This window comes from Heterocephalus glaber, unplaced genomic scaffold (assembly GCF_053883595.1).
Source record: "Heterocephalus glaber isolate CG9 unplaced genomic scaffold, H.glaber_assembly_v1.0 deba00001481, whole genome shotgun sequence".
Classification (NCBI taxonomy): Eukaryota; Metazoa; Chordata; class Mammalia; order Rodentia; family Bathyergidae; genus Heterocephalus; species Heterocephalus glaber.
The window spans coordinates 35768514-35793592 of NW_028258317.1; the positions used below are offsets into that span (position 1 = coordinate 35768514).

The window sequence follows — 25079 nt, forward strand, 5'->3', positions numbered from 1 at the left end:
GTAGAGCCGCTGCAGCCCTGCTGCCTTTTCAGTCTGCTGTGTCACCAAGGGGCACTGGTGGGTCAGTTCCCTCACTAGTAATTGTGTTTTACAGACTTCTAAAGCAATTGGCTCAGTCAGTCCCAATTCAATAAAAGTGGAGAGCAAGAGAGAGAGCACTTTTGTTCTATTTTTTACTTGAAATTATTTCATTCAGCAGTCTGTCTTTTTTATTACCAGGACTTGACATTAGCACTCCAAGCTATATTAGCATCCATTTCAGCAGTTCAGTAATGGTATTAAAAAAACACTTAACTTCAATGGTGAATGGTTGTATGACAGTACCATAAAAAATCCACATTAAAAAAAAACTTATGTATTTGTCCCAGCAAATTATTTTTTACTTGTTTAACCACTTCAAAATTATGTTCTTATGACGGGTATTCATTAGCACCTCTCTTTCCCAGTAGCAGCCAACAGTGCTGTTCTGTGGATTAGGGAACTGGGAAAAGAGGACAGGAAATCCAGTGGTGAGAAAGTAGGTAAAGATGCTGTTTGCCCTGTAGTTAGATTACCTTCCATTCATCAGCAGAGATGGAATTGGCAACCTCCAAGCACCCAAGGTAAAATTCTTGGATTCTCATGCATGACTGGGATTTGATTTTGAACCCAACTCTCTAAACTTGGGAGCAGAGCCTAACTACTTTGGCACTGTGGTGTGCTCATAAATGGCTACATTAGGTTCTAAATTTTGATTAAACATTCAGTAATTAATCAATGGTAGACATGAAGCAGTTGGCAAGGTCCAGAGCTGCAAAATGTTTAAGACATAAAACATTACGAAGTAATTAGAATATGCTCCTTCAAGAGAAGGATTGTCTTCAATAAAGAGGTAAATGATAGCATCCTGTTTATTGTGGACGTAGGCAGCCAAAGCAATATGATAAACTGCTGGAGATACACATATCAGTAATCATCCACATTATTAGTACCATTAATCATAATTCCAAAAATATGACAGCAGCAGCCAACTTTTTGACCAATTTCGCTTCTGCCTGTTGGCCATTATAACTTCACTAATAGGCTGCGGAGCTCCTGTGCATGGCAGTTTGCATTGAGAATGGAAGGTTAATTATATTTGAGCTACTGATTTCTTCTCTCCTTGGAAAAAGCTTAGCATTTTGACAGTCCCAGGAGTTCAGCTCTGTTAAACCAGTAAAAGTACTTTATTGAAATTTTCTTTGTTGGTCAGGAGTGAGGAAATGCTTCAAATGAGATATAAGCACCAGGCTGGGACAGCTGCTAATATTTCTTGCTTCAAAGCGATCTTCGGGCAATAAGATGAACTCTGTAGTTCTTTAGATCGCTTTGCTCTCTCAGAAGTTTCACATTGTACAGTGATGTACCAGAAAATCCCACAGGATAAGTGTTAGCATCAACACGGCTAGGTGGGGCTAGGACATTAGGAGCAGCACATAATACCAAGAGAAATAAGCACCTCTTTAATACAAAATTCTGTGTTTTCAATCAAGCCTTTTCAAAGTGAACTTCACAAAAATCATCTGAATTTTTCTAAAAATTGAAATGTTTAGTAGCATACAAGGTATATTGCTGATGCATGAAAACTAAAGTGTTTTGACATTACTTGAACAAAGATATTAATTAAATTTTTTAGTATAATTTTCCACACAGAATTCTGGATAAGCCTTAGATAAATACTATTTGTTCTACAAAATATTGTTTCCTCCTTTGGGGGAACTCATACATCCATAGTGTCATCTTTTAGGAAGATCATAAGCTAATTTGTAATGATATAAAACATTTTTGAATGTTCCTTCTTAGGAAGTATTTCTTTCTAAAATGATCTTAGAAGTTGATGTTCTGTGTTATACACATTAGCCAAGATAGCCTACTTTTAAAACGGAAGAAAACTTTGAAGAGAAAAACTCATTCCCATTATTTGGGAAGTATATCTTCTGAACTCCAGTTAGACTATAAAACAAGAATGGAAGGTTTGAGCTTTACTTCATCCAGAGCACATAAAATTGTAACTTAGATTTCTTAATAAATCCGGAAAAGATGCTACAGCTTCTGGCTTTGCTTTTTCTTACCCAACAGTAGTAGTAAACTGAGCACCATATGAGCTGCCTGATTGAGAAAATTTCCAAGTGCTGTGAAAACAATCCTTTTCACAGTGTAACAACTCATCTCACATTACAGTGCAACAGGTACTGTCGAATAATCAGCACCCTCAAGAAGCCTGGATGTGTTAAATACTACTCAGAAGTTAAATGGTTAGGGAACAGGGCTGGCGGGTATCAATTCTGTGCTTAACCTGAGCATCCAGCATATGCATTTTCCATCTCCCAATATGCCTTCACCAATGGCATCATTACATTTAACATTTTTTGTGCATTCCACAGCAATGACAAATTGTTTTCTAACTGTAGCACCAGATTTAGTATTCGAAAGACATGTTTGCTTCTGCCAACAAACCAATAATTCTCACTCACATCTTCAGAGTTATAACATTTATAAAGTTGCAAAGTGGAGTAAACAAACCATCTGTTTGGCTTTTCCATATATGTCATGCTTTCTTATTAGCATATTATGATTCATTTAGTAAACAAATTTGGTGATTTCGTTCACGTCAAAGTTAGATCGGAAGCTTGAAGATGATTAACATTCCTGGGACAAGCACATTAATACATTGCTTCCTCTGCAAAGTTAAATGGCTTCTCAGGAGAATCGCCCCTTGTTGACAAGATGAGACTGTCAATTTTGTTTGCCTGCCACATTAGGGGCCATAAGGGGATGGCAGGCTCTGAGAGAGAGCAGTCGTGTAGGCAGCATAATTCACTGTGAATTGAGAAAAGAAGTCTAATTCTGATAAATGGCCAACCCCAATACATCCTACCTGTTATTACAACAGACGTGCCGTATCTGTGCAGTAAATTAGCTAAACCCCTGAAGAGTTTGGTGGGAGCTTATCTTCAAGAGAGTAATTTGAATGTAGAAGGAGCTATCTGCGTGACCAGTGTGGATGATTTGTTTTGTATTGAAAGGGATTGAAATGACTGAATTTCATGCTTTTAATTTGCAAGAATTTGCTTAGCTTTTTTCTTGCATTTAATTTTTTTCTTATTTTTGTGCATTTGAGAATCATCCATTAAGACTTTTACACTGAGTTTTCTTCCTTAGCTAGGGAAGGGTGTTCACACCTTCTGGAGAGAATCTGTAAATAATAGTGTATTGAACAACTGTAGTTTTGCAGAAATGGGTAGTGTCAAAAATGTCATTTAATTCACAGCATGCAAAAAAGTCTTGAAGTATACAGGTAGTAGTATAGCAATCCAGATAAGAAAAGAACTAATGAGAGGCAGAGGTTTTTAATTTTTCATTTCTGTGTATTTGGATATCAGGTTTGCATTTCTGTTGAGAAGTATTGTTGATTCAATAGTCACACAACATACCTAAACCTGGCATCTAGACATACCAAGAGTGGATATAATTTCTCCTCTCTCTTTCCCTCTCTTTATATACATACACAGCTTACTTTCCATATCCAGTTCCATATGTGTAGATTCAACCAACCACACTGAAAGTATTTTTTTGAAAATTGTTTCTGTGCTGAATACATACAGACTTTTTTCTTGTCATTATTTCCTGTTTAAGACACTACATAATTTGGATAGCATATATATTGTGTTAGGTATTCTAAGTAATCTAGAGATAGTTTAAAGAATATAGGAAAATATATTGTAGGCTTTATACTAATACCACATCATTTTACGGAAGGGACTTAAGCATTTGTGGATTTTAGTAAAGTGGGGACTACAGACAATACCAAGGGATACACACATCCACGTGGGCTGTCTGCTATGTCTACAATGCTATGATCATTCCCAGTGTTATTTGAAAAATCTGAATATGTGTGTTGAGTGGCAAAGTCCAGCAGGAAAATAAAGGCAAAAATTGATTCAAAGTGAAGCCTCAATTCCATTTTAATCAAGGCATTGTAATTAATTGCCAAGTGTCTTCTTTCAATTCACTAAGTTTAGAATGGCCTAAAACTGATTAAGACTTAAGAATTACATGTTGAACATTGCTTGTAACATACAGTTTGATTTAGTACTATTCATTTTCTGACTGTCAGTCTGATTTTCTAACCCACTCAAGAAACCTTTCTTTAAACAGGTGCATACAAAAACAAACACAGTTCTTTCCTTGCATACCAAAGCCAAATTTAAGAACTCAAAAACAAGCCAGGTTTGGTGGTACATGCCTATAATCCCAGTACTCCAGGAGGATGAGGTAGGAGAATTGGAAGTTCAAGCCCAGCCTGGGCAACTTAGTGAGACCCTGTCTTACAATAGAAAAATAAGGGATTGGGTGTGTGGGTCAGTGTGAAGGCTCTGGGTTCATTCCCAGTACGGGATGCTCAAAACACCTTCCTTTTAAACAAATTATTTTTGTCTTAAATTTTTCACTTTTATGAAACATTGCATTAAGTCCAATGAGGCATTTGGACAAGTGGGAAAAAGAAACGTGAGAAAAGTCCAAAGCAGGGCTAGGATTTAAGTTCCTTCTCTAAAGGGCATTTGCATTTATTTGACTACATATGATAAATTTCATGTCATCTGTGTTCATAAGGTAAAGTTTTCATCAAAGAAACAGAAAAAGACTTATAATTCAGAGACTTTCACTCAGTATTTTGAATAAAAAAAGAAGTTTGAGTTTCCCCCAATCCAAAATGTTGATGCTTTTTGTTTTTTATTATTACTTTTTGCTCTAGGGATCTTAGTCTTCAGGAGGCTTTTGATAAATTCACAGTATGGAAAGAGCACATAAGTTCAGAGGAAACATTTTAAATTCCTAGTGTAGCCTACGTCAGAGGGCTTTTCATGCCTCACGTACAACACTGAAGCGTGGGGGGTTGCGATTACCCCTTGCTTTTTACCAGTGTCTCTTCTTAAATGCCCCATTCCTTGCTTCTGCCCTGGGGTTTTTGTCTTACTTTCTGCAGTGTATTTTGGAAAAGCCTTCTTTAAGACTGATCTGTTTTACTGATTGAAAGCAAATAATTGTACTTTCTCCTATGCGCAAATTATTCTACTTGATCTGCAGGATATACACAATTTAATTACTGTATACATATATAGTTTGTATTCTTGAAAATAGCCTTCTTGGGGCTAAATTTTGTAACACTGTGTTAATCCTTAACTTTATATTTACAAACTCATTTTTTCTCTCCATCCATTCATTTTGTTTTTCTCTTTCCTGTAAGAGAACTTTGCCTTTGTACATCAATATTGACTACCTCATCAGAGCAGGTAGAATGACTTTCATACTAATTACATTCTTACAAATTACAAGGCATTCTAATTCAGTCTAGATTTTTGTTAAGGATTATTCATTTCTGAAGATAAATATTATGAATACTAAATTTATTTGTAGAAAGAAGTTATTTGGAGACTCCAAATTGGTTGTTTTACAGATTCTTTTTCCCACTTATTCTCTCTCTGGCCTTCCAATCTGAGGGTCTTCTCTGTACTTTGTGATTTCCAGTAGGTGGGACTTTCTGTCTCTTCCGTCATTTCATTTTCCCTTTCTTTTCACCTCTTAAGTTTTGCTGACCCAGATAAACTTATAATATTCCTCAAATTGCTATTAACCCTAGGTCTTTGTGTCTCGCGAGGACAGTGTTTTATGACAGTTCATGGTTTGGACTGACTGATTGGAGACTCCCACAGTAGTTCTTTGTTAAAGTCAAGCCCTGCCTTTTGTTCGTTCTGTGGAACTGAACTCGAACCACTTGGAGAACAGGATCAGCAGTCTCTGAAGCATGAGTCTCTTCTTTCTCTCCTCTTGCATTCCTTCTCTCCAGCTCAATAATCTGACTTGAGTTTGTCAGAAAATTCCAAGCCTACTCTCATGAGAATGAACCAGAAGGCTTTCCACAACCCATTTTTTCCTGTCCTCACTTCAAGTGTTTTGCATATGGCATTTGGGAGGATTATTAAACAAAAATGAAATAGATTAAGAAATGAACATAAAAGAATCAATTCTCTTGAACTGTGGTTGCATAATGGAAATCGACTACCATGAATGAACTCATGTACTGAAGTTATGAACAGCAGAGCTAATGCACTGCCGTGAGTTCATCTTTATTATTACATTACACCTGAATCAATTGATAAAGTAGCTTTTTTTTAAAATGAGGGATGGCACTTAATTGAATAAAAGTCAATGTAATTATATTAGCAGAGGCCAACAGTACTGCTGACAGCGGAAAAGGGACACTTGAGCAGAGTGCCAGAGCTGGTCTGCACATTTCTGCACATCGTTTGGCTGACAGATATTGAGGGCTGGTACATCATCTAATTAGATTACAAATTTCAACTGCTGTGAGTGAGAAATGAAGAAAAAAATCTCTTCCTGGTAACATATCAGCCGAGATGTGTAATTTCACAAGTTGTTTTAGGGAAGAGGTGTCCATCCGGGTGAGCAGTGTGTCCTTTTGTCGATGTTAATTTATTCTTTAGTCAGTGTGTCTTGGTGCGACTACTGTGTCTGACTGTGGCTTTCTTGGCAGTGAACCTAGGAAGTGGTGACTGCAGATGTGTGAGAAACAACACAGTGTTCTAGATCACAGTCACCACAAAATGTGTGTTTGTGAAATTAAGGCGGGGGAGGTGTTAAAAATGATAAATTGAGGGATCAGATTTCTTGAGCTGCTTATAGTTGGCAGATTGTTTTATCAATAGAGTGATAGTACATAAATAGCGCGACTCTGTTATAACCCTCGTTATAACCCTAGTGATGCTGAGCTCACATGTCAAGGTAAAGACTCCATGGTAGGCATTTCCTGGATTCTCCTGCGCGCTTGCATTTGAAGTCATTTAACACCAAGAGAACAGGCAATGATGGTCTGCAGGGACCGTGGGGACAGCTTCTGTTTGTCATTCACATACCCTCACCTTGCATGTGTCTGCTTGGAGTTTGTTTATGGATGATGATACTGTGAATTTGGTTTATCTTAATTTGATTTATGATTTTTGGATTATGCAGCTGATTTGAAAATCATCAAGGCAGCATATGAGATGATCGCTTATGACAGAAAATTATTTTGTGATCAAAACATTTTAAATCCCTATTTTATTGTTTGTTTTTTTAAACCAGATGTCTAGAATGTGAATTTGTTTTCTCTCTCTCTCTCTCTTTTTCTCTCTCTCTGTCTCTCATTCTTGCTTTCTTTTGTGATCGATTTAGCAAAAGATTAGAAAGCTGATCTTATTATCACAAGGTAAGCTCGGCCTTCCCGAGTGCAGTGTGCAGAGGGCTGTGCCCTCAGCCCTTAAACCCAGAGTGCTATATATTGTCTTGTGTGGAAGGGTGGAGAAGCTTTCCCACCTTTCCTGTCTCTGAAGCACATACCTCTCAACCATCTGTAGGAATTAGTAGCAATGATTGTCATCAAACAGAGCGCTAGTTCTAATCTTCCATACTTTCTAATTATAAGTCTGTTGGACTTTATTCCGACCATTCAGGTCGTTTCTGTTATCACAGTTATTTTGTAGAGCTTCTGCCAATATTGAGAAGCTTTATTTACCCGTTTATCAGTTCATTTTTGGAAGGGTAGCTTTCAATTTAGGCCCTTGTAAAATATCTGAGCCTTTACAGTTGGAGAGAGGTATATGCCCAAGAGCATTTTAAAAATAAATGGGGGATGTAAATACAAACACAGTGTTTTCAGATAAATAATAACATATCAGGCTTTGTAAATCATGATGTCCCTATGGATGCTCTGGGACAGATCTTGTCTTTTTCTTTTTAACACAAGCAGAACATTCAGTGGACAGTAGTTTTGCTTGTATAAGAAGTATAGGTTCCAGTTGTTAAAACAGAGGGACTATATGTTATTGTGCTTGATTTGTTTGTACTTATTGTGTCTTAATTTTGTCCTTTTGGGGTTTTTTTTCTGTTGTTTAGTATAATTTTTTAAAGGGTGAGTGGGTTGTGTTTTAAAACATAATTTTTATACTTTTGTTTTAAAGAATTTTGAAATAGAATTATTTGATGAAAACATTTAAACTTTAAAATGTAGCAACTTCTGAAAAATGAATATGTTTTGCTGTTAGATTTAACTGAGATCTCAGATCCTTCTGAGAAATGGACTTATGTTGTTCAAGAGTCTTTTTAACTTATTAAATTACTAACAAGGCAAAATTTTTCTTACTTGAAACTTAAGAGTGGGGGTGGAGATTTCGGTTTTTTTTAATAAAATCTAAATTAGCTACACCATTTCCTTTTTTAAAAGTAGATATTTTTATACCTCAATACAGTGTTTGCTGTATGAAGAAAGGGCTTGTTTTGAGGTAAATTTAGACTTTTCTCTTCAGTCAAGCAGAAAGTCTCTGTTCTTTGTTCTATTTACTGTACGTATATTCTAAAATTCCTTCTATGAGGCCCTTGAAGGCTGATGCTGCTGCATAGTAACCCTAACAGGAAAAGTGAGGAAAGGGTGCATGGGTTTACACTGATTGATCCTAGCATTGAAGATCCTACTCTTCTAAGCATTCCCCTTATGCACCTCCCACCTCCACCCCTTACTCCATAGCACAATGCTTGCTTTTGTAGTGGTATAGAATGAATGTGCTTATGCAATGCCTGGGGAAAGCCGAATCCATTTTAAAATGCTCTCCATTTTCTCCCCTCCCCACTCCCTGCCACCTACCCCCCTTCCCTCTTGTTTTCCTAGACACAGTGCCAACATAAATCTGCATCGTAAACTGTTGACCAAAGAACTCGATGACATGGGCCTGGACTCGTCACAGCCCTCCCTTAGCAAGGACCTCCGGGATGAATTTTTGGTGAAGATCTATGGTGCCCAGCACACCCTGGGGCTCGATGTCAGGGAAGACACCTCATCTCCCGCAGGGACGGAAGACTCTCACCTGAACGGGTACGGGAGAGGCATGACGGAGGACTACATGGTCCTTGACTTGAGCACCACCTCCAGCCTCCAGTCCAGCAGCAGTATCCACTCCTCCAGAGAATCTGATGCAGGCAGTGATGAGGGGATTCTTCTCGATGACATTGATGGGACGAGTGACAGTGGGGAGTCGGCACACAAGGCTGAGGCCCCCGCCCTCCCAGGCAGCCTAGGAGCTGAAGTTGCAGGATCACTCATGTTCAGCAGCTTGTCTGGGAGCAATGGCGGGATCATGTGCAACATTTGCCACAAAATGTACAGCAACAAAGGGACCCTGAGGGTGCACTACAAAACCGTGCATTTGCGGGAAATGCACAAGTGCAAAGTCCCCGGTTGCAATATGATGTTTTCCTCTGTGCGAAGCCGAAATCGGCACAGTCAGAACCCTAATCTCCACAAAAACATTCCCTTCACTTCAATAGATTAGTCCCAGAATGGACACTACAAATGCCAGCTCTCACCAGATGGCCTACATGTTGGAACTGCCGTTGTCCGTGTGCGCTTACGTATGTCGGCAGGTGTGTAGTGTGTACATATGTATACCTCTGTGTCTACACACACGCGTACACACGTATTTTCTTTAGGTAAAAGGATAAACACTAGGTGCTTTTGAATTTTTTCTTTTTCCTTTATAGTTTTGGGAAAGGGGTGGAATCTTTAATTTGGGGGTGAAAACTACCCCTTTAAACACACACGTAAAGCCTGCATCTAGCCCCAATTTTGATAGAATAATTCATGGTCTTCTCCAAGGAGACAATTTGTTGTACCCATGACTGTTGCCTGCAAAAATAAAAGGGAGAAAAGAAAAAAGAAACAAAGAGGAACTTCTTATAGTTGTCTTTTGTGATCGTTAAGGTTTTGAGAGAATCTTCAATTAAAGCATGGCAGATGCACCTGTAAATATTTAGCCTTGAGAGGCCAATGATGTAAAACAGTTGTATTGATGGTCGTTTAACTCTTTTGTTTAATTTTTACAGTTACATCCAGCTGTTAGATATGCAGGAAAAAAATAGTTTGCTGGCTAGCTCTATTCATTTATGTTAGCATTAATGCACATTTTTTTTAAAAAAAGAAAACATGGTCTTGTTTTTACTACCTGTTAGATATAGTGATAAAGAGGTGCTGGCATGCTTTACAGCACAGATCTGATTTTAAAAAATGTCCTGTACTAGTACATAAATCCAGTCATGCACTTTTTTTCATACACTACAAGGGGATGTGTAATATCCATGCTTCTTTTTTATCCTTAAACTATTGCCATACTTCAGTAAGTGTCTTTTTTAAGAAATCCACTTGTATAAAAATGGTCTGGTCAGTATAGGGCATGAATGCCAAACAAAAGTATTAGTGTTAACACAAAACTGCCAACTTTGCACAAGTTTCCAGGAAAGAAAATACAATTAGTCACTCAACATAACCACAAGCCAATTTGTCGGCCACCAGAAAACCGCTTTTAAAAAAAAAAAACGTGATTCTTTCAAGTGCCGAATGTTATTAGAATCAACACTGCATCCTTCTTGCTTATATGTTAAGTTACATAAAAGGAAAACAAAATTATGTGGTGTGAAAGAGCCCAGGCATTTCTCCTTTAAAGGCAGGATAATATTTCAGGATACAAAAGCCCAAATTATTCACCATGGAACAAGGCTGAATACAGTCAAAGAGTTGAACACTCTTTTCAAAGGCCTAAACTGTTAAAAAGAGAGAAAGTCTGAGTCGGGTGGGTGTGTTGTGTGGCTGTCTCGTTTGTCACCAGTTCCGCAGTAGCACTGATTCAGTCCTGTTTGATAGACAAAATCAAAAGCCGTTCACAGCAACAGGGCTTGGAGCACTGAACACAGTGCTAGACTTGAATTGAACAGCACTCCTTCGGAAGGCAGGGGAGGGAGGGCAGAAGATAGAATCTTATTGTGTAGTGTTTTGTGTTTCCCCAAATGAATTTGTCAGAGAGAAATGAAAGCAAGCCTGAAACCAAGCAATTGAGAGTGAGAAAGGGGGTAGACTCTGCTCCAAACCTGTTTTGTTTTGTTTTGTTTTGTTTTGTTTTGTTTCCGATGTTTACACGTTGCCTGAGCTGGTTAACCACATCGGCAGCCTCAGCTACCACAACATACTGACTAAATGATGATATTTACTCAAATCCAGTCTGCAGCCAAAACCAGGAGAGGGTGCATTGCAGGCTGTGTTTTGTTGTCTTTCTCTTTTTTTCTTTTAAGTGGAGGGAGGGGAAAGATAAACAAGGACTATTTTATCAAAACAGTACACAATATAAAGAGAATGTATTTGTTTTCTCCATTTAATGGCCTCAGACATTTCGCCTATGAGTCTAAAAGTTAGAAATACCACTTTGTTTCAGCCTTTTGTATTATTTCCATTTTCCATGTTTTGTAATTTTTTTTTGTGTTCATATCAGCATTCAATTCCGTTAAATTTGCCAAAGGAAATTGTTAATATGTTTCTGTTGTCATTATTCCTGTAGGATTTATTGTACCTCACAGTATTTATTGTTTCCAAAAATAAGCATCATTTGTTGGGGATTCAGTGTTTTTTATTTGTGAAAATTTCAGAAACAATAGATTCTTAAAAGATAAGCTCTCATATATATATGAGCTTTATCTTCTCGCCTCCTCCTGAGGATGCAATGGGGTTCTATTGAGGTTCCTTTGGTTCTTCATTTGTTCTACAGTGAGGAAAGAGCAAAAGTATTTGCATTACAAAAGAAACTATATCAAACGCTATGTCTGTTAGATGACAAATGTTTACGGTAAAAAGCTGAGGAATTAGTAATAACCGTTTTGTTTTCTTGTACTTTTGAATTCCCCAAAGTCTTAATTGCTTCATTTTGGTATTGTGTTAAATTGAATAGACAGAGATGTTTTCCTTTGTTTTATACCATTTAAGACTCTGTACAGTATGTTTGTGAAAGACTGAACTAGAATAATGAACATTTGTTTGCAAACATCTTGGTCCTCTTAGCGTTCTCTGTATTGCGCTGTTGCTCTCTTATCAATGATTAGATTCCAGAAGGGTGGAAAACACTTTCAGCATCCCACCAAGAGGTTATGGAGTCTTTGCATTTCCCAGACCATTGACTACATTGTATCTAATATTAAAATTAATACACATTTTTTATTTCAGCAAGTTTTAAAATTTGCACTCTTGGTTGAGAGAGTGGAGCTCATCTGTACAGAATCATTGTTTAGCCTGTTTAATTTCATGTTAGGTAAACGCTCAGATAGCCCTAGTGGATGAATGACAGCCCTGTCCGGAGTTCACATCAGCCAATATACCAAGCTTAGAATCGGTGTTGTTACTTGCCACAAACTCAGCTAATGTTGATACCCAGTGAGGAAAAAGAAAACAGAAGTAATAAGATTCTAAAAGCAGAATTTCCCTTGGTTGCAATCGTGAATGTGTTTACCTGTTTTTCTGGTCAGAAATGGCAGTGAATCCTGGGTAGCTAGCACTTTTAAATTCTCTCTCCTGCTTGCTCCTACTTTGTGCATCAAGTACGCAGTTGTTAGGGTGGCCTTCTTAACAGTCATGGTTCGCAGTGTAAAGCCAGTTTATTTACAAGGGATGGGGTGAGTGGAAGGACGTGTAGTGCATATAGTGTGAAATCATGAAATGTACAGTTCCCTGGACTCAAGGTGTTTCTGCTTCTTGGTGTGTCTGTGCAGTGATTTGACCTAACTGTAATTCTCCTTAAGATGGTGGTCCCCAGGCTTATGTGCAAACAGGAAGGAAAAAGGGATCTGCATTTAATCCTTCAGCTCTTCATCTCTGCCCATTCCTTCTCATTTACTTTGTCATGGGTGCCTCCTGTCGTGAAACAGTTTCTCTCTGGCTGCATTCATTTTATGCTGACTGAAAATTAATAAGGATGTAGGTTTTCACCCAAGCGATTTTTTTCCTGTTTGATTATAGCCAGGGTTTATCACAGGTACAAAATTAGGCAGTATTATTGTACATGTTCTCTAACTGATGTTGAAACTTGCTGTATTCATCCTTTTAAAATATGTTTTTGTAAATATCAGAAAGGCTTAGTCCACTTTCGGGGGCATCTGCATGCCGTGGAGAGGAAGACAGAGGGAGAAAAAAGGATAATAAGTACTTTGGTTTTGTAAATGTGATCAAAAGTTTGACCTTAGTTTTTCTAGCAATTGTATTTAAATAAATTAACCCAATGTAACTCATGCCAGGTCCTAGCTGCAGCTGTAAGATTTAAGAGTGTGAAATGTTTCCCTTAATGTGACATTGTTTTGAAAAACATTCTTAGAACAAAAACATTCTTTGTGGTGGATTTCTTTGGTTATGAATCTCCAGGCCCTTTCCAGTGAGTGGAGGAAGGCATTTAGCTGGTTAACAGCCCCATTCCTGTAGACAGTGCTCTTTTAAAACGCTCTATCAAGAATGGATGGGTCCAGCAGCATCCTCAGGATATGTACTAGGTTCCCACCTGATAAAATGCCCCCCACACAGCCTGGACATGTGCCAAGTAAAGGAGAATGGGGCCTTTGGCAGTAAAAACATAAAGACACTAGTAATCAGATTGAGATGGACAGGCTGATAACTGCTTCCACAGAGTGACACCCAGTGGAGGGCGGATTCCTGCTCTGGTTTGGGGTAGCTGTGAATGCACCAGAAGTTTGTCGAGAAGTGTGGTACAGCTCTGCCCAGCGGTGGTGACCACGTGTGGAAGCCTTGCCTACATGGCTCCCTGAGACTCGAGTCACTGAACACACCTGGGAAGAGCAAGGTCAGCTGCACGGAACAGTAGGAGTTCTGAGGGGCCAGGAGAGCCAGCAGGGACAGTTTTGAGATTTTGGGGGGTTTGCCCTTCTATTGCTTTTGAGTAGAAAGTGACTCTTAGAGTCCTCCTGGGAGTAAAAAGATGCAAAGAGTAACCTAAGTTATAGGAAAGCTTGGTGAGGAAACATTTCTAATGGTGATCCAAGTGGAGGAGCAGGTGTGAGAGACACTGGTATGGGTCGGAGCTGTGATGGGTAGTGCTTGGTGACCATCTCTTCATCGAAACTAGTCCATACACCATCCATCCCAACTGCATAAAAGCAACTTTTCCTATTTTTCCTCAGAGGTAAAACTGTGCTTGCTCATGTTGCTGTTAAGACCATATTTGATTGATTCCAAACTCACTTTCATATTTCTTGGCATTGGAGAGTTGCTTGCCCTGATGCTAATTGTCAGAAAGTATTATGAGAATCCAGCTGAACTGATGACTGAATTACCTACCAAATGCCCATCTGCCCTGTGACCTTTTGTCATCCTTCCCACATCATGCACAAAATGATTTTTTTTACAGTCATTTTGCAGTAACTAGATGTCAACTACTGCCTTTTGGGGATTTATTGAGAAAGCCAAAAGCCCAAAAACAGAGGGTTTAAAAAAAACTAAGCATTTTTACCAGCACTCTGAATTAGACCAGCATTATTGTTGATTATAATGCTATATATATTTTTTAAGCAACACACTCTAGTTGTCATAAAACTATCTTTATTCTTCTCTAAAGTGTTGTTGTAAATTCATTTGACCTTTACTGCAGGAAAAATCTTCTATAGGGTATCAGGACAAGGCTCGGTTCATAACAAACAGTGGACCATTACAAAAGAGGAAAGGAAGGGCTAGGGCTGAGCAGTGAACAGCTTCTGTTCAATTTCACCTCATATCTTTCTAATAACTTACTTGTCACTTTATTACCTTCCAGTAACGTGAATGCTGCTGACAAGACTGTCACACTAACTGCAGAGGACACCTCTCTGCCTCAGCCCCAGCTCTCTCAGCTACTTACTGCCCTGGCCCTGAAGGGACACAAACTAATAGTGTGCTTTCCAGTTCAGCACTTGGCCATCAAATATAAAAGGATGCGTAATTGCCTGTTTATCCCTTGTGAAGGGGAAATTGAGTACAAGGGCTGGGCTTCCCTGAAGAGCTCCCTGACAGTACACACATTCACAATCAGCCTCCCTCCCTCTCTCCCCCACCTCTCTGTCTCTCCCCCCCACCCCCTACTCCTCTCCCTCTCTCCCTCTCCTCCTTTCTCCTTCCTCTCTCCTCCTCCTCCTTCCTTCCCTCTTCTATCCTCCTAGCACACAAGTGCATCTGCACACCTGCAGTATGTTTGGGAAGCCCCACACTTCTGCTAGGTGCCCTCTCCAGCTATTAAGTGAGCAGTAACAAGACCGTCTTACATAAAGGGTCAGTAGAGAGGTGCTCTGTGACAGTATGCTAGTTATTTGGAAATTTAAGTACTGCAATTAATGCCCATCCATTTTGGGAGTACTGGGTGTGGCCCTGTAATTAGAGTGAATTTTTCTGCAAGTCAGTAGTGATAGTGGGCTTAGGTTGCTTCATATTCTGTAAAGAAAAGCTTAAAATATTTTTCCTCCCCTTCAAAAAATGCATCTGTTGTAAACAAACTTATTGTGCGTGGTGGTAAAATGTTTTGGGTTTTTTACATCTTTGGCATCAAGCCATTAGTGTAAATGTACACCTTTATCTTTCAATAACAGAAACCAAATCCATATTGTAACATGACGGACTTTTGTATTGTCAAATCATACTGAGAATTTTTTAGCTATCTTTGTTAAAACAAGGACTTCCCTACTTTTAAAAAGTAAATTCTTCACTTGGAAGAATCTGGATAAATACTAGTACAGTGAGAGGGGTTTTTGCAAAATCCAGTTATAGGGGACCAAATGTACAAAGGAAGTATACGCAAAGACATATTCCAGAAAACCCTAAGACCAAATGATGTGTCCATGTTGCTTGCTATTGCTGTACAGTGAACTCCATGCTCGGTGATGGGAAGGGCCTGAGTGACCGGATGCAGTGCTTGTGCCCTTTCCTTCAGAAGGGACACATGTTTCCTTCAACGCTTGGGCAGCAGGGATGACAGGGTAGTTAACTCCTGCTATGGAGATTCACATTTCAAACGAGATTAGGCAAGCAGGTAAGACACATGAGATGCCGCCTTTGACGTGGACTTTCACAAGGAGAGAAAAGCAGCAGATTGGGGCATAGACAGCTGCACAGGCTGTTCAAGAGATCGCTTCCTGAGCCAGGCTGGGGACTGGGAAGAAGAGCACTTTGAGCAAGGACTTTGGGTCAGAGAAAAGACAGATCATTTATATATAATCACTCATTTAGCAAATGTGGAATCTTAATTAAAAACTCAGTTGCCAAAATTGCACAAATTCTGCTAGTTGATGTTAGCTTTCTCCCCTTAACTCTAATTAACAGATATTTAAGGACACTTAATATTTTTTAATGTTTTAATGTTTTATTTAGCTTGCTTTTAAAGAATTTCAAGGGACAGAAGGGCAGAAAAGGGTATTTTTTAAAAAATTGAGAAGTGTAGATAGTATAAAAGTATATTTCTTGAAGATAGAGAATCTAAGTGCTATACCAAGATTTTATAAGGCTTCCTGTTGCCAAATGGGATGTTGAGATAATGCACAGCTAAGATGGCAAATCTATCAATTATTAACTGGCTCTGCCCACTTCTGTTATGGAATGCACAGATTGAGAGGTGACTGGGGAGATCTAGGGTGTATGAAAGAGCTCTATTCATCTGGCCTAGAAATGTTTTCAAAAAGGAGGAGAAAACTATGGCCATCTGGGTGGTCCCCTGCAAGGTGAACTGATGGCACCATTGTTTCTGTGGGAGCTCGCTGCTTGCTTTCTCCATAGAGACAAACCATCCCCACCGTAATGTCAGTGCTGCAGCCTGGAGGTGCAATGTTCTTGACTCCCAGACAATGTGCTGAGCTAATAGGTTCACTTGAGATGCATAAACCAAGGCTGTTTAGGTTTTTTAATCTAGTACTCGGTTTGGAGTGGTTTTGCATGACTTTGTACAGAGTAACCCATTCCTCTCATTGCCTATCTTAATCACCCCTGATTTTCCCACTCTCTTTCTCCCTCCTGTGCTCTGCTCTTCTGATAACACCCACTTCCCTGAAAAATAAGTAAATAAATAAATCTTCACTAAACTAAGAAGGTGGAACACCCCCTCTTTCAGCCTTGTTTGCTTTGGAAATGTGTGTTCTACCCTGTCCATGGTTTACATACCATGAATTAAGTTAATGAGATGTTTTAGTATTATATATTAACCTGATATGACTGTCTTAAGATTTTTAATATGTGGTGCACTTGCTTTCTTGTGCAAAGTTTGATTCTGTAGCTCTGCAGAGAACTTAACCATTTTCCTACCAGGGCCAGTATAAAAGAGCAGGAGAGCATGGTATGAGTATGTGGAGGTCAAGCCACAAGGAAGGCTGAGAAACCAGGAGAAGACATTGACCTGAGGCTACCTAGTCACCCAGTGCCCGGAGCACTGGACAGTGTGAGGGCGACAGATGCCTTTCCCTGGCTTCCCTCATCCCCTGCCTGGCTCATTCTGGGAAATCCCTGCTGCTTTCTGTCCTCCTCAGGGTGGGAGGGCGCAGCCTGTGCTCCCGGAAAGCTCCCTGTGTCTCCTGCTGACCCTAGAGTAGCCCTGTGAGCTGCAGCCAGATGCCTCCATGGCTGGGAGAACACAGCTTTCTAACCCATCCCACCGGCGCATCTCCGATAACAAAAACATGTGACTCAACCTGCATACTTGGCAGTGAAAGTGGCCAGAGGGAATTGAAATATCTTAAGGAAAAGGAATTTTTTTTACCCAGATATATCTTCTCCCTCACTCGGAATTTAAGGATTTGGCCTTTCTGTGTTTGTAGTGTCCGCATCAGCGTCAACCCCATGTCTTCCACTAAGCCTGCGGCAGAACCAAAGTCTGCGCTACCCAAGGCTAACTGTACGGAGGACAGGGACAGCTTGGGTCACCCTGGTCTCACTGTGATGTCGGTAGCTTCATAAATGCTGTATGTGCTTTAAGCAAGGGTTTTGTTTTTGTTTTGTTTTGCCTCTCAGTTATTAGTAGCCTAAGGTAATTAAATTTTTTATTTGCTACTTCCTTTGTTGTATTTTCTGTACTGTAACTGTCTACAGTATGTCTTTTGCATAAAATGCATAAGGGTTTGGGATGTAAATGGAATTTTATTCATATTTTGTCCAAATACCTCTTGTAATTTGTATCAAAATTCTTGTACAATTTTTATATTAAAGATTTATCAGTCACTGATCTCCTCTCACCTTTTTGACTTGAACAAATCTAATAATTCTAGTAGATCTTTGCACATACACCAGATGACCCTTGGGCCTGCAGTGTTAAGTGCACATGCTGGCTAACTTAGAGCTCCTCTCCTAGGTGGGCTGGATCACATTATGATGTAATAGGTTTCTTAGGAGGACCAAGTCATCTTGTGTTGAGAGGGCAAAGCTGAGGTAGGGATCCACGCCAGTCCCAGTTGAGCCCAGCAATACTCAATACTGACTGAGTCCTTCCACACCAAAACCATAACTTTGGGGATTGCTTTTGTGTCTCTTTCTGGAATATCTTTCCCCAAGCTCTTGCTCTTGTGAGAAAAGGAAAACTAAAGGAAGAAGTTAGGTTATTTTGCCCCTTAGCTTCCTGCAAATGTACATTATTTCCCTCCCACCCTACCCTTTCAAGTGTATGGACAGCAGCCACCAGGATGACAACTTTATATTTCTTCAGCTTAACTGCTTGTCTTTCAGTTTATATTCTCTTGGCAGTGGTTTTTCTGCAGACTGTACTTATTATAATCTAGAACTAAAATGAGCAGACAGAAAGATGTCATACTCGGTGACATTTCCTCCTATCATACTATCTGAGGGACAATAGGAAGTGTGTTTACTCAACAGTGTCTGATATCACCTCCATCTCTCAAGCCTGTCCTGTTTAGAACTTAAGACCAATGCACACTGTAACTTGTGCTGGACCCTCCCTGCCAGTGCAGTGTTTTTGCCTCATCCTCAAAGCCAGATTTCCCAAGTCTTCCTGGTGTGTACCACCCACATCTCCTGTTTCCTTCAGCCTGTAATCCAGACCATGAGCTGCCCAGACCCTGGCAAGCTACCGGTGCAAAATCTGTTGGACAGGCTGCCCTATCACCCTGGCCCAACAAGGAACTACTCAGCGGCAGATAGCCCTGACTGGGGGCACCTGGGGCAATAGCCACCAAGCGTCGACAGGGTATCCCCCCTTGATTACTCTGAGCACCCACAGAAAGGTTTGGGGGTGAGGGCAAAGAAATGAAAGGTCAGGCAGCTTCGGAGAAGTTGGCCTCCATTGAGGCATGCGATTATTAAATGTCATGGATGTGTTAAAACTTCTGCAAAGAATCAGTATAATTATGATCTTGTCCTCTGTCATAACACGTCTGTAATTGGCGTGCATTCTTCCTCAAATAGATCCTTCTCCTTAAAAAAATTGTTTTAAATGTTATTAAATGATAGAAATCCTCCTGGTTAGTGAATAGGCACCCATGAAGATAGCTCATGGCATAAAGCTAATCAAAACTGGCTGGGTTGTGGCTAGTTGCTCTCCTGAGCCACTGGAAGACTTGCCGCCTGCTAGTTGGCTCTGTGTCAGCTGACAATATGATAGTAGATTAAGTGCTACTAATTTAATAAAGCCGCTCTGAGGATGAAGCTGATCTATCAATGAGGACGAGAGCAGATCACAGTGGTAGGGGCTTGAAGAGGGCGGCTGAGAATATTGAATTGCCTGAAGTAATACTGGGGGGAATATCTATTGATTCTCAGTAAGGCACAGTTATTCTTAGTCACCTGACTCACGGGCACCCAATCATTATCCATATTCATCAGCAATGCATAATGAACAGAGGTATTGATTAAGAGGGGTAGCTGAAGTGATTTCCCAACAGAGCTACTTCACATTGATAGGTCTCTGATGGGAATACAGGCCACGGAGCCCTGAACATAACGTAGCGTGTTCTAGGCCCCGCCATTGATTTTATTTGTATGGGAGAGCAGGGGTAGGGGAGTCCACCTCACACACAGTGCTGCTCCCTTGACCTTTCTCTGAAAACATCCTTACAAAGGAATGAAGGAAAAAAATCAAAACACTGCAACAAGTATGCGGTCCAGGCCTAAGTTTCCTTTCTACTCGAGCTGGCTCTTCTACCCCATCTTTGACTGCCTCGTCTGTGTTATCTTGATTTACAGAAATGTGCTAGAAGCTGGGACATGCCAGTCAGAGCTCAGAGCCATCAGCCATATGAAGATTTCCCTCCCCTAAAGACCAACATATGGCTTCAGCAAATTATCATGCTAGGCTAATTGCACCAAGTTGGGATGGTAGGAACATAATGAGTCCTGGTTTCAGCATGCTGACCCCAAACCCAGTGATGCCAGCACTTAGTAACTTCCCAAGCATTTTGCCTTGTGTCAGGAATCCTCATTGAGCTGCTGTTTGCAAAAGGCATTTGATTGGATGTCTAGCGTGCACCCTGAGCCTGTGCTGCCATGTTCCAGTCATAGGAGGGATTTGCTTTGCTCCTCACAGGAGCGCTTGTCCTTCCAGACAACAGTTGTGACCCAAACACCACAACCATCAGAAGCCATGTGCTGCCTAACGGTGCCATGCTGCTTTAAATGCTGATATGTAACTAGAAACCATGAAACCCCAGGGAGAAAATAGTAAAACATTAAGACAAGGACAGCTGTAAAAATTAAGCTCAAGTGCATCATTAGAAACCAGAAATTCACAAAGTAAAACTGCCTGTTATATCCCTATTGGCTATTAGCAGCATTTGACTTGTGTATTAATGAAATGCTGTGGGAACTCCAAGTCACCCCTAACCGCTGAGGTAAGGGGCAAGTTTCTCTGTCCTTCAGCCCTCCTGACTTGAGCCAGGCCGGATGACATTCAGTCCCACTTGACTCAGGGCACCCTCACAGACCGGCCCCACTCAGCTTACCTTGGCCAGCTGCACGTTCACCTTCGGGCCCAGCCTTGTGCTCTTCTTGGGATTGTCAGACGTGCTACCCTCAGCCTCGTCTTTGCTCCTCTTCACTCTCTTCATCATAATTTTCACGTCAAATCTTGTTTCTTGGCTGATACCATCATTTCATATAAAAATAGTGCAATATATTTTGATCCCTTGATTTCTTTCCAAATGTAAGAATTTAAAGGAAAAAATACATCAAGGAATTCGATGATTTTAAATCCAGAGTTCTGTGCATTGTGTAGCAACTTCAGGTTTTCATAATGCTCAAAAAAATGGTTATAAGCAGTTGAATTCTGAGGTTATCAGGACTGGGGGCAAGTGTTGGATAAGGTGATTTAAAATTATTAGGCCACTTTCAGGTTTTTAGAGAGATTCATTTTTACAAATATAAATGCTATTAACAATTCAAAGCACTCTCATAATTTCCCATCTTTGTTCTTTCCCACAATCTCCATTTCAGTTTTTCTTATTTTTTTAAGTGGAGAATTTCCTTCCCAACTTTCACAAAGTCATTTGCAGGCTGAAAACAAGACACTTACTTGATTATTTTCAGATGTTGCATCAATTGGTCTTCAGCAGAAAGTAATCCTGCAGGATGTTATGCTTTTATCCTTTCTGTTCTTTCAAAAACCACAAACCTGTGTGTTTGAAAATATGATTCTTTCCAAAGCCCTCGGCCTCACCCCTCGAGCTGGGAGAAAGGGTGGTTTCAGGCCTGTGGTGGACTCCTCCAGGACACAGCAAGCCCACTCCCTTTTCTCATACCTGCTGTGAGCATGGGGTGGTGGTGGGGGAAACCCAGTGTGCAGGAACTGTGTTTCACCTGGAATTCTGTTGTAAACATCTGAAAGACTGGGTATTTGGCCTGCACAGTCTGTGGTGCACAGTAGGCATTCAGCTCTGATTAACAGAATAAAGACTGAGTGGGGTCTGAGGGTGGTGGAGCCCTTTGTTTAACACCAACTTTGGAGTCAGCCTTTTGAGGAAGTAAAGTATGTTCCAGGTAGGATAAGGTGGTGAAGCACAGGCAGGCCATCTCTGCCACTGACTGAGGCCGGCCAGCTGGACAAACTGTACGGTGCCACACAAGGGCTCTGAAAGGTGAACAGTTAAGGGAGCATGGAGGAAGAGGACCAGAAGGCAGTGAATTCACAGTGCGCCCTCCACTCCACCCTGGTCCCAGCTGACTGAAACCTGAATCCTGTCAGGGCATCAGGGCTTGCACAAAGACTTCTCCAGAAGCCCTTGAGCTGGAGAGTGGGGGAAACAATCCAGAATATGTGGGGAGAGTGGATGAAATTCCCCATTTTCCCAGAGGCTGCCCCTTCCTGAGCAATCCTGGGTGAAAACAGCAGCGATGGGAACCTTCAGGAGTCAAAACTCTGTGGGGAAGAAACCGTCTGGGCCACTGAGGAGCTGTTACCTCAAGAGAGCAGAAGGCACTCTTTCTTTATCTGTCCCCCTCCCCCGACTTGGGCCTGGCAGAGGCCCACCTGAGCCACAGGAAGTGCATGACAGAGCCAACTTTTGGGCCAGAGCACTACAACAAGGCTGGCTGGGAAGCTGGCAACAGGGAAGTCCCTTAAAGTTATGAATTCTCGACTCACCTGAGGTGCAGGGCATGTGCCGATCTTCCACAGGGTAGGCATGGAGAAGTGTGCCAGGGGACAGACCAACAGCCAAGACCTAAACTGGTTCCTGGCTGTACACAAATGGCACAGATTTGCTTAGTGCTATGATGGCTTTGAAAAAGCCGACACTGGAGCTAGGACTCACAGAAGGGCTGGATGAAATCTGCCAGCTAAACCCCCTCAGGATAAATGCCTACTAAAAACATATTAGTCTGTTCTATGGGGTTTAGATGAGACTCAGAATCTCTTAACATATGTGGTAAATAGATTCCTCCCCTCCTCCCCTCCTTCTCCTCCTCAAATTGTGCTAAAATATACACAAAAATGTTTAAAATGGTAAGTTTCAGGTTAAGTGTACAGTCCTGTGGCATAAATATATTCACATTGCTGTGCAACCATCACCACCATCCATTTCCAACTTTTTAATCTTTTCGATGGAAACTCTATACATTAAATACAAACTCCCCACCCTCCTCTCTCCCTGCCAGTCTATTTCCTGTCTCTAAGTACCCCATAAATAGAATCACACAGTATTTGTTCTTCAGTGTCTGGTTTATTTTATTCATTATGTCTTCAAGATTCATTTCTATTGTAGCATGTGTCATCATAATTTCTGTCTTTTTAAAAGCTGAATAACATTTCATTGTATGTATATGTCATATTTTTATCCATCCATCAATGGACATTTAGGTTGCTTCCAATAATTAGCATATTTCTAAGATAGACCCTAAACATAACCACCTACTAGCTCTGTACTTTTATGTGATCCCCTCCCCTTTCATGTGGGCTCTACCTGACTGACCTTTTATAAACAGACTATGGTGAAAGATATTGTTTCCATGAGTGGGTTACAAAACCATGACTTCAGTCTTGATAATGCACAATATTTCTATATACAGAAGCTCTATATTGTTTATCTCTATACTCTTTATATTCAATATTTTCATGTATTTCCTTTTTTGGGGGGTACTGGGGATAGAACTCGGGTCCTTGAACTTGCGCAGCAGGCAGTGAAACCACTGAGCTAAATTCCCAGCCCCGTGTATTTCCTTCTTGACTCACACACACTAATGAAGCAAGCTGCATGTGAGAGAGCCTCACCATGAAGAGCAGAAGGCGGACTGCAGTCATCAGCCACAGAGGGACTGAGGCCCTCAGGTCAGTAGCTGCCAAGGAAACGAATGTCAAGGCCATGAAGGAGATTGTTTCCAGATCCTCTCTGAATTGATATTCAGATATGATTACAGAGCCTTGGCCAACAGTGACCAAGCCCTGTGAGAATCCCCGAATGAGAGGAACCAACCAGATCTCAAATAATAACTGTTGTTCAAAGCAACTAAGTTTTGAAGTTATTTATGATACAGTGATAGATAACTAATACAACATAGTATTCAAATTGTCCAGGATACAATGCAAAATTTTTCAGCCTATGAAGAACAATGGAGAAGACAATCAATAGATACCAATAGGAAGAGACAAAGGCATTAGAATAACCTGAGGGAAAAAAGCCTTCAATGCAAGTATTAAATACTTGCTATACTCAGGTCAAATACTTTGAAACAAGTAGAAAACTAGAAAGTACCAGCAAGAAAATAGAAGACATAGAGACTAAATGGAAATTTTAGGCCTGAAAATTAAGATATAGAAAATTTTACTGAATCAGGTCAGGTCAACAGCAAAATGTAGATATCAGAGGACTCAGTAACTTGGAGATGATCAGTAGATGTTATCCAATCTGAATAATATAGAGAACAAATTGAACTGAGCCTAAGGGACACATGGGACAATAATAAAACATTTGAATGTGTGTTATTGGTGTTCCAGAAGTAGAGGAGAAAGAGCTCAGTGAATAAAAAGTACTCAAAAAAAGAATACCTGAAAATTTCTTAAATTTGTCAAAGATACAAACCTACAGATTCAAGAGGTTTAGTAAATCCAAAGAGGATAAAGCTGAAGAAATGTGCATCTGGCCACAACATAATGAGATAGCTCCATTCACAGATAAAGAAGAAAATCTCCAAAAGAAAAGAATTTGAGAAAAACAATTGGTGCTTTACTTATAGGGGAACATTGCAAGGACTGTGTTTTTTCATCAAGAAAGCTCAAAGGAAGTGGAATATTATGAAAGTGCTGAAAGAATAGAACTGTCAACTGAGAATTCTAAATCCAGGAAAAATATCCTTTAGGAATGAAGATGAATTAAAGACATTCTCAGATGAAAGAACTCTAATTTTTTTCCCTAGCATGCATGTGCCAAAAGAACCACGAACAGAAACTTCAGAAAGAGGGGAAATGATAGATACCAGAAGGAAAATTGGAATCTTAACAGAAAAGGAAGCACAACAGAAATGACAACTATATGGGCAAATATAATAGGTACTTTTTCTTTTGTTAGTTTTTATAGTTTGAAACCAAAACTGAAAATAAAATTGCCCGATTGTGTTACCAGTGAATGAAGACTTACACACAACACAACTGTGGTATACGGCTGCACTGTCTGCTTCAGTATGTATGGAAGTATCTGGAAGACACAGCGCAGTGCTAGAGAACAGGTGAGTGGCAGCCAGGGCTTGG

At 40.3% G+C, this 25079-nt stretch overlaps 1 protein-coding gene across 17 annotated transcripts in view; it reads left to right on the forward strand.

The window, feature by feature from the left end:
* The window catches only part of Bnc2 (basonuclin zinc finger protein 2), a 429028-nt gene extending 417093 nt beyond the window's left edge, over positions 1-11935 (forward strand). For 15 of the 17 annotated variants that reach the window (XM_021252881.2, XM_021252874.2, XM_021252872.2 and 12 more), the window contains one exon: positions 8741-11935. In XM_021252881.2, the coding sequence (XP_021108540.1) occupies positions 8741-9401 (661 nt within the window). In that variant the 3' untranslated portion in view covers positions 9402-11935. Of the gene's footprint in view, positions 1-7251; positions 7286-8740 lie in introns of all 17 variants that reach the window. The other 2 variants (XM_087183875.1, XM_021252885.2) reach the window with 2 other exon arrangements.
* Positions 11936-25079: the final 13144 nt, after the last annotated feature.